This window comes from Lipotes vexillifer, unplaced genomic scaffold (genome assembly GCF_000442215.2).
Source record: "Lipotes vexillifer unplaced genomic scaffold, Lipotes_vexillifer_v1.1 scaffold343, whole genome shotgun sequence".
NCBI lineage: Eukaryota > Metazoa > Chordata > Mammalia > Artiodactyla > Lipotidae > Lipotes > Lipotes vexillifer.
The window spans coordinates 222575-233031 of record NW_006777506.1 but is presented as its reverse complement, the minus strand read 5'-3'; the positions used below and the strand labels follow the sequence as shown (position 1 = coordinate 233031).

The 10457-nt window shown below is 40.6% G+C and overlaps 1 protein-coding gene across 1 annotated transcript in view; it reads left to right on the top strand.

Moving 5' to 3' along the window:
• Positions 1 to 10457, top strand: part of NIBAN1 (niban apoptosis regulator 1) — a 173417-nt gene that overhangs the window by 74299 nt on the left and 88661 nt on the right. The window contains exons 2-3 of the mRNA XM_007451137.1: positions 2897 to 3027; positions 7324 to 7455. Coding sequence (XP_007451199.1) covers positions 2897 to 3027; positions 7324 to 7455 — 263 coding nt within the window. The remainder of the gene's footprint in view (positions 1 to 2896; positions 3028 to 7323; positions 7456 to 10457) is intronic.

Sequence of the window (10457 nt, the reverse complement as noted above, 5' to 3'; positions counted from 1 at the left end):
CTTCCCGGACCGGGGCACGAACCCGTGTCTCCTGCATTGGCAGGCGGACTCTCAACCACTGCGCCTCCAGGGAAGCCCTGTAATCTCTTTTTTATAAACGCTCCCTGGTGGATGCTGTGCTGATAGTATATGCAGATATTCAAATCACAGAAACATTGTTCTCATGTATTGGGAGGGGGTGGTGGTATTGTAGCATCTCAGTAGAAGCAGGGCATCCTTGAGGAGGCTTGGTGATGTGGCAGGATGTCAGGTTTCAAGGCTTTGTAGAGCTCATCATAAAATGACATCCACCTCCTTTTATTTAAGTCCAATTGCTTGCAAGAGTGCAAAAATTAATCATAAATTAACTGGCTGCTCTCCTGCTAGACTAAATAGTGGTTACTTGGATCTTAAGGGCAAATTTTGTTAATCATTTATATGTTTCAGTGAGGTGAGACCATTCTCATTGTAGGGATTCTCAAAGATGTCCCACGCCTATACAAGAAAATTATAGACAAGTATATAGAATTTTATTCCTTATGAACTGTATAAAAGCTAAAAAAAATAATAACCACTTAGACACATAAAGCCTGAGTATATTAAAGTATTATGCAAATACTGATTAATAGTAATACCATAAACTCACAAAGCAAGCAAAAGTACACCTGATTCAAATTATAGGAACTTTTATTTGCATTTCTACAGAACCTATTATTAGTGGGTATCAAAGCACCTTACAAGTAATAATTATTAAAGCTCATAAATACAACCAGAAAATGTCATTTTATTGAGGGAATAAGCAAGAATTCACCTTTACCTCATATGTATTATGAGATCTAAATGCCTAAGCTAAAGAAGGATTTCCCTTATAGAGAGAGTATTTATACACTGTGGGTGTTTTGGGCAATGATTCCATAGGCATAGAAGTTGACAGCTACGGATTCAAGTTTCTCATATTGAGTATCTTGATCTATGTGGTTAGAACCTTTGACTGATTTTTGAAATTTTACATGTGTAATAGCTCTAAAGAGCTATAAATAAATATAAATATAAAATATAACATACAGGGCTTCCCTGGTGGCGCAGTGGTTGAGAGTCCGCCTGCCGATGCAGGGGACGCGGGTTCGTGCCCCGGTCTGGGAAGACCCCACATGCCACGGAGCGGCTGGGTCCGTGAGCCATGGCCGCAGAGCCTGCGCGTCCGGAGCTTGTGCTCCGCAACGGGAGAGGCCACAACAGTGAGAGGCCTGCATACCGCGAAAAAAATAACAAACATACAGAGCTATAAGTAGCTATGTACGTTATATTTTAATATTTCTCTGTTGACTATCATATCAAATTAGAAAACAAAAATTATGCCAAGTTCACATGAGAGTATTTTAAAATATTTTGGAATGTTATATCAGGTTTATTTTTTCTCAAACTAATATCTTATTCCAAGGACTAACAGCTTGTAAGCACAGTCAGTGTGACCTGTATTTATTTGTATACTCTGTGGCAAGTCCTTGAAACGTTGTGAGGATTTCTCATCTGCTTCAGAATGCCCCTTTGCCCTTTCTCCCCTATTTCTCCTCCTTTTCTGCCTTTGCAATTTCCCTACTTTCTAAAGTTAAGCATAGGTTGGAAAAGCTCAAGAGTATTCCAGTGCCTGACTCTCCCTCTCCCTCCATCTCGAGTCCTCAAGCTCCTCCCACATGATTATTCCTCAGGTATAAGGAATGACCTCAGTGCTGAGGTCATATTGTAGTTGCTGGTCACAGTTGTGAGGCAGCTGTACGTCCATGGTTATATTTCACTGTCACGTAGATTCCAAGAAAAGTGTGGACTAGTGAGCATCTTCCTTTACAGTTAGAATGCTGGAGCCTAGAGAGAATGAGTGACAACTGAGGTCATACAGCTTGTTCACTTCTCTGTCTTCTAGAATTGGGACCAGAATTTAGGTCTTAAGACTCTTAATCCAAAGTTTTTACCTCTACCCCATAGTAGTTATATCATTCTCTGAATCATAAAAAACTTTAGGGACTTCCCTGGTGGCGCAGTGGTTAAGAATCCACCTGCCATTGCAGGGGACACAGGTGCGAGCCCTGGTCTGGGAAGATCCCACATGCTGTGGAGCAACTAAGCCTGTGCGCCACAACTACTTAGCCTGTGCTCTAGAGCTCGCAAGCCACAACTACTGAGCCCCCGTGCCACAACTACTGAAGCCCGCGCACCTAGAGCCCATGCTCCGCAACAATGGAAGCCACTGCAGTGAGAAGCCCACGCACCACAACGAAGAGTAGCCCCAACTTGCCACAACTAGAGAAAGCCCGCACGCAGCAACAAGACCCAACCCAGCCAAAAAATATATAAATAAATAAAATAAGGCACAAAAAAATTTTTAAACCAGAAACGTAGGAGCAGAACTAGAAGAAACAGTTTGTTGATTTTATCCAGGGCTGTGGATCAGCAGGACTAGAAGTGGAGCCTGAGGATCTGAAGACAAACGGAGTGACGTGTGTGCAGAGTTGAAATGGTGAACCCTGGGATTATTGTTGTATTGCTCTGTAGGAGAAGTTGAATGACTGGAGGTAGAAGATAATGCAGAACAAAGCTGAAGTGGAGAGAACAGGGTGAGGTAGAATGGTGGTGGTAGAAGGACTAGGAGGATGGTTGAGTTTATGGTCATGGCAATGGGTTGTTAATGTAAAATGAAGAAAGTTGGTTCCTGGATAGATGGTCCTTCAGGACCCTCCAAGTCTCTCAGGATGATGCCAGAGGGGGAGGAAGTCATGGCAGCAGGTATCAAAGTCCTCAGGGCATGTGGGCTAGTAACGAATCCCTAGGAAGCAGACGTGTTGGGGAGCCTAGCGGGGTATATATAGAATTATGGAGACAGATGCTACATTTGTAAATTCTAATTTTCATATTTTTCCAGGGAAAACTGAGGCTGCTATCAAAAACTTCAGTCCCTACTACAGTCGCCAGTACTCTGTGGCTTTCTGCAACTACGTACGCACTGAAGTAGAACAGCAAAGAGATTTAACGTCACAGTTTTTGAAGACCCAGGTAACCCATGGAATTTGGTTTCCATATTTCTCCCACTGAAGAATGGTTTATAACTCATAATATTTCTGAAATAAACAATAATTTGAATGACAGTTTAAAAAATCTGTTCTCCAATCATTTCATGCTCAAAAAACTTATTTGCCTGGAAGTTAGAACATATGATTTCTTGTTGATGGTGTAATCCACATAAGAAGAAAACCAACATGATTTCGGTTTTACTGTGTTTTTCCCACATTGATGCTTTGACGTCAGAAATCTGACTTGCTGTGGTAAAGTACAATAAAAAATAAGTCATAATTTCAGTGTCTCATACTATGGGTGTTTTTATTTTGGTCATTGGTCGAATGTGATTCTATCTTCTAAACCTGTTAACTTATTCTCTCTCCTTTGCTCCATTATAATAATTATTCACAACCTAAAAAAATATTTATTGATACTATGTGCCAGGCCCTAGTCTAAGAACTTGAGAACAAGACAAATTCTCTGCTTTCCTGTTAATATTCAAATAGAAGACAGGCAATAAACAAATAAACAAATGAATATCAGGTAATAAGAAATGCTACAAAGTAAAATAAAGCAGGAGTCTTATTTCAGAGAAGGTGGTCAGTGAAGCCTTCTGTGGAGATGACATCTGAGAAGAAACTAGAGTGAAATAAGAGAGTGGGCTGTGTGAATATCTGTGGGAAGAGTGTTCCAGGCACATGGAACAGAAGTGCAAAGACCTTGCAGCAGTCAGAAGCATAGCAGGAAGGCTAGTGTGACAAATAGGGACCAGATCATGTAGGCCCATAGATCACAATAAAGGTTTTTAAGTGTGATGGGAAGTTATTGGAGGGTATTGAATACAGAGTGACTTATAATTTTAAGTGATCTTTCTGGCCTTTCTATAGAGAATAGACTATGGGGAGGGACATGAGAAGAAACTGGAAACTGGCAAGGAAGACACTGTAGCAGTCCAAGAGAAGGATGATGGCCAATTGGACTAGGGTGGTGATGGAAACAGTTGTGAGAAGAGTCCAAGTCAGAGCTGACAGAACTTGTTGATGGGTTGGGTATGAGATAATAGAAGAAGAGAGAAGTCAGTGATGACTTGGCTTTTAGCTTTGAGCAAATAAGCAGATGGACTTGTTTTTTACTCAGAAGAGTCAGAGGTGGATGGGAATCATTTCACTTTTGGCCACGTTATGTTTAAGATACTTATTTCACATACACCCATGGAAATACTGACTAGGTAGTTGAATGCTCTGATTTGGAGCTCAGTGGAGAGGTTGAGGCTAGGGAATAGAAATTGGGGAGTTCTTAGCTCATAACTGATATTAAAGTCGTGGGGCATAATCAAGGGAAAGTATAAACAGAGAAAAGGAGAGCTTCCGTGACCAAGTCCTGGCCCCTCCAACATTTGGAGATCAGAAAAAGGAGAAAGATTCAGCAAGATGGACTGACAGAAAAATAGCCTGTGGAGTAGGAAAAAAAAAATCAGGAAAGTACAATGTGCAAGAGTCAAATAAAAAGGGGTTTCAGGGCTTACCTGGTGGCACAGTGGTTGAGAGTCCGCCTGCCAATGCAGGGGACACGGGTTCGTGCCCCGGTCTGGGAAGATCCCACATGCCGCGGAGCAGCTGGGCCCGTGAGCCATGGCCGCTGAGCCTGCGCGTCCGGAGCCTGTGCTCTGCAACGGGAGAGGCCACAACAGTGAGAGGGCCGTGTACCACAAAAAAAAAAAAAAAAAAAAAAAAGAAAGAGGGAGTGATAAATAGGTCAGATATTGCTGAAAGTTGACCAATAGATTTAGCAGCATGGCTTTGTACAGATAACTAATTGTCATCCCCATAAAACAGTGATTGACAAAATTTTGGGAGTTTGATAAAAATGCAAACTCTGGTCTGTACCCCCAGAGATTCTGATATAGTATCAGTATGGTATAGTATATAGGATATAAGTCTAGGGTGAGGCTGCATTTTTTTTGACAAATATTGTACAACTCCTGTTACATGAATTTCCCAGAGGAGTCAAATTCAAATAGACAAAAAGTAGAATAGTAGTAACAAGGGAGTGGGGGTGAGGGAAATAGAGAGTTATTATTTAATTGGCACAGAATTTCAGTTTGTGGTGATAAAAAGGTCTGGAGATAGATAGTGGTGATGGTTGCACAACAATGTGAATATAATTAATAATTATATTAATAATTAATGCCAATGAACTGTACACTTAAAAATGGTTAAAACAGTAAATTTTGTGCCATGTGTATTTATTTTACCACAATAAAAAATAACGTAAGGAAAAGAAGAATACAATACTTAGGGATAAACTTAACCATGTAGATGAAAGAATTGTACACTGAAAACAAAATGTTGCTGAAAGAAATTAAACAACACATAAATAAATGGAAAAGCATCCTGTGTTCATGTGTACTTTACCACAATAAAAATACTCAATATAATGAAGGACTTAAATTAATAAGATTAAACCGATCAGGATACAGTAATATATGGTATGGTAAAAAGACAACAGCAAAATCTCACTGGCTTAAAAACAGTAGTTTGTTTTTCCCTCATATTACATGCCCTGCGTGTCCACCGCATAGATTGCAGAGGGCTGCTCTGCTCCACAGGGTCCTCGCTCAGGGACACAGTTTGACCAAGTCTCCACTATCTGGATGGTTGGTGAGGCGGCATTTTTAACAAGCGTATCAGTTGATCTAAGTGGCCCAGGTTTGGGCTTCCCTGGTGGCGCAGTGGTTGAGAATCCACCTGCCAATGCAGGGCACATGGGTTCGAGCCCTGGTCCGGGAAGATCCCACATGCCGCGGAGCAACTAAGCCCGTGCGCCACAACTACTGAGACTGTGCTCTAGAGCCCGTCAGCCACAACTACGGAAGCCTGCAGGCCACAACTACTGCCGCCTGTGCACCTAGAGCCCATGCCCCGCAGTGAGAAGCCCGCGCACTGCAACGAAGAGTAGTCCCCGCTTGCCCCCCCCACTCGCCGCAACTAGAGAAAGCCTGTGCGCAGCAATGAAGACCCAATGTAGCCATAAATAAATTAAAAGAAAGAAAGAAAGAAAGAAAGAAAGAAAGAAAGAAAGAAAGAAAGAAAAGAAAAAAAGTGGCCCAGGTTTAAGAAATGCTGTACCTAAGAACTATAAAGTTCAGCTTATATATGGTTTGCAGTCTCATTTTAAGAGGAGAGTGAGGTCCTCTTTTACGTGTTAATGAGTCCATATAGGAGAGTGCCTCATTATCTGCCTCAATATTAAGCCCTGGAATTTATAAGGCTATTTATTTCAACCCTTAGCAGATTCTTAAAAAGATTAGCGTATCACTCTTCTCTGTATGGTTCATGTAAATTTTGCTTGAAAGGGGAGGCATGAGTTTCTAAAGGGACTATCGTTTTTTCTTTATTGAAATATAGTTGGTTTACAATATTGTTTTAAAGGCACTATAGTGTTTGAATAACATCAGTGTAAAGTCAGTGACACGTGAAAGACAGGAGGCCCATTCCTATATTTTGAGATAATACATGAGGCAGGATGGGAATTACCCCTTACACGGTTAGCCCAATAGAAGACCTAACTAGGTATCTAACAGAGACTTCCCTACAGCACAAATAATAGAAGAGAGAAATCAGTGATGACTTGGCTTTTAGCCGGGGTTGTGAACGAGAAATCCCTAGACCTTTAAGTGGAAGAGGTAGAATGAAGGTTTGCTGGCTTGCCTGCTTGTTCTTTAATTAGAGAGTAAACAGAGTCTCCTTGAAGAGCACAAAGGTGGGTTAAGTGTTTTTAGCCTTGGTTCCCAGACCTTTGGATCTGGGGAAACCACTGAACACTGACTCTTGAGGCAGCCCCTGAAGGTTGACAAAGAGGGGAACAGCCTGTTAACTCCCCTGTTTTAATTAACCCTGAGGTATATTGAGGGTGTTGGGATAGATGTCCACAACTTACAGTTAACTGCCTCACTCCCTCTCTTCCACAGAGTTTACCAAGGATTTATTAAGTGCCACAGGTATGCAAGGCATAACCTTGCTACTATAATCCCTTCTAGCATATGCTTCTGTTCTTGTAGGATAATGAAGGGAATGCAAATCACAAAAATATCAATAAGACAAATATTTGCATTTGGTCAGGAGAAGTAGGAAAGGGAAATGTGGAGGGAGGTGGGGGGAAGCAACAATTTCCCCAGGATCTCAGCACAAGATAGTTTCTGAAAATATTCCTTGAAATACTGTGAATAGACTTAGTGGTAGCATGATATGCTATCTTTTGTTGTGACAGTTAATTGCATTCATCTTCTTTAAGCCACCATTGGAGCCTGGAACTGTTTTGTATGAAGCAGAGCTATCACAGTTTGCTGAGGACATAAAGAAATGGAAGGAGAGATATGTTGTGGTTAAAAATGACTTTGCTGTGGAAAGCTATGAGAACAAAGAGGTAAGACATTTCCTTGTTACCACTGATTCTTGCAATTTTCTAAAATGTTGGCTGGGTTGACTGGCAAGCCCTCTCCTTTGAGACTGACTGATTCAGTGAGCACTAACAGATTCAGGTATTCATTTCAGTCAACAGATATTTATTGTGGGTTATAGTAGGTTCTAGGCATATCACTGTAGATTAGACAGATGCTTGCGGTCTAGTGGGCAACGTAGACTTTGAACAAGTAATTGCAAGTGAGTGTGAAGATAGAAGGTTATACTGAGTGGCCAGTGTGGGAGCCTTTCCTATGATCATTGGGCCTCGAGGCCTGTCTTAATCACCTCCCTGATATCTCTCCCTCTCTGCTCTGTGTCTCCATGTCTTCCCACTCTTAAGCCTCCTCTGTGGCAGAGGAATTATTTATTAAGATTGTGACTGGATTTGCATGGGTTCCTAAAAATTCAGAACTTTTCACTTTATTTCACTTCTACGTATGAATTTTTTTCCCTAGCATTTTCTTGGTTATCTCATTTTTTCCCTTGTCTGTAAAATGTGGAGAGATGAGATAGCATATGTACAGTGCCTAGCACCTGAGAGGACCTTAGTTTTTATTGGTTCCCATTTCTTTCCCCATCAAGGGAGGTAATGTGGTGTAAATGAAAGAACATTGGGCAGAGAATTTGGAAAACTAAAGTTGAGGTCAGGCCTCCATTAAACTAGAGTGTGAGGCTGAATGATCCCACTGATTCGTTCCAGATCTCATACTGTACACATATTCAGTCTACATAGATTCTCAAGCTCCCTTTGAAATGAATAGTTACTATTTATGGGTTAAAGTTAGTAACATATTTAAAACTCTGCACTCTTCATTCTAAGTTCAAAACTAGTCAGGACATCCTCTGCAGATACTGAGTAATTACCCCTGATGCTAAACCTTTAGGAAGAGGCTTCAGGCTGACAGATAATGTGTCTCCTTCCAATTTTTGATGGAAAATAGAAATAAAATATAATACAAACTTATTATACCACCTACCAGGCAGTACTCGAGTGCTTTCTTGGGTAGTCTTATTCTTTTCAACATTTGTTAAGCCAGTGTCTTCTCTGCTTTATCTATTTTAGGATTTTAGTCAACATTTGATTTGCTCTCTGAAGCAAATGATCAATACAGTACAAATAATGATAATAATAACAAATCACTTTAGATTTCATACGGCCCGTTATACTGTCCTCTCAGGGAAGCTTGAGAAGAGGCAATATAGCCTAATGGTTAATATTATGCACTTTGAATCCCACCTTTACCAGTTACCAGATATGTGTCCTTGCATAAGTTATAAATCTTGAGCCTCAGTTTTCTCATCTGTAAAATGGTGAGCATGATTCCTTCATCACAATGTTGTAGTGAGGATTAAAGACATGAATGCATTGAAGCCCTTAGCATATGGCCAAGTGCTGGCAGAGCCCAATATAGAGCAGTTGTCAGTATGACAACTAACTAATGTGGAGGAAACACTCATAGAACTCACTCTTGTATTTATTAAGGTTTTCACCACATTTGGCACTAATGGAGGTTTCATTTTAAATCAAATTTTGGTGGTTTTTTTCCCCTTTTCATTTTTTTACGCTTGCTCGCTCAACTTGCAATTTATGGACTATATTGCTTTCTTTACTTTGCTCATCATTTTCAGGTGAACTTGTTCCGATTGTTAAGATATGGTCACTGAATTTGGTAATAACCAATTTTTTTTTTAAACTTGGAAGAAAAATGCCCATGTAGTGTGCCATAATTCCTTAAAGTTTTAATGATATCCTGCTTTTTAATTACAGAAGGTTTTTTAAAAAAATTATACCTAAGAGTTATACATTAAGTATCTATCTATAAACTGCCTATTCTTTTATTGAAAATCCAGTTTTGGCTGGTAATTGAGGAGGAAAAAAATGAGCATTCTCATTCTCACTTCCTACTTCCTATACACTTGCGCTGGGGCTGGACAAACCCAGGTATGAATTCTGGATTTGTCACCTACTCACCACTGGGTCATTGGCAAGTTATTTAACCTCGCTGAGCTTCATTTTTCTCGTTTATAAAATGGAGATAATGTCTAATTCACAATGCTGGGGGTTATTTTTGTTTTTTGTTTTTTGTTTTTTGCGGTACTTGGGCCTCTCACTGTTGTGGCCTCTCCTGTTGTGGAGCACAGGCTCCGGATGCACAGGCCCAGTGGCCATGGCTCACGGGCCTAGCCGCTCCGCGGCATGTGGGATCTTCCAGGACCGGGGCACGAACCCACGTCCCCTGCATCGGCAGGCGGACTCTCAACCGCTGCGCCACCAGGGAAGCCCCACAATGTTGTTTTGAGGATTAAATAATATAATATATAATGTTTATTAAAGCCTAGATTAGGCCTGTTTTCACAGATAACACAATTCACATTTGAGCCAGTCTGAATCAACCTGTTCCTAGACTTTCTCAAAATCACACCATTTTGGATTCTTCTCTCTTCTGCTCTGGGTCCTGATGTGCTTGAGCACTTGATTAGTAGTTCTTAAAAGAATGAAAACAACCTTCTTAGGTATACAAGAGTTTGTTTTGTTTGGGTTTCTTCAGTCACTATCTTATTGATGCAGAATGAGTCTTGCTACTTGCAGAATGAGCATTTACTCTGATTTTTATGGCCCTGATCAACATTATTTTAGTTATTCGCGAGTACACTACAGATTTTGGGTCCCACAGTTTCGTGGTTTCAGTTCTCAACTTGCTTTTAGCTTGTTAGTCTCAAAATTTTCCCTTGACTTATGCCCTCCCATCAGATGCACATACTTACATTTTATCTTATCTGCATGTCCATGTTAGTATATCTGTTTAACCAACTGCTTCACTGCTTTAGCGATGCTCTGCACCCCTTTTACATTTCTCAAACAGCAGAGCTTTTTGTCTGCTGGCCGGAATTTGTTCTGATGTCATGTCATGATATTACACTTCCATCCCAGATCATTTTACTACAAAACAGTAAAATGCAAAA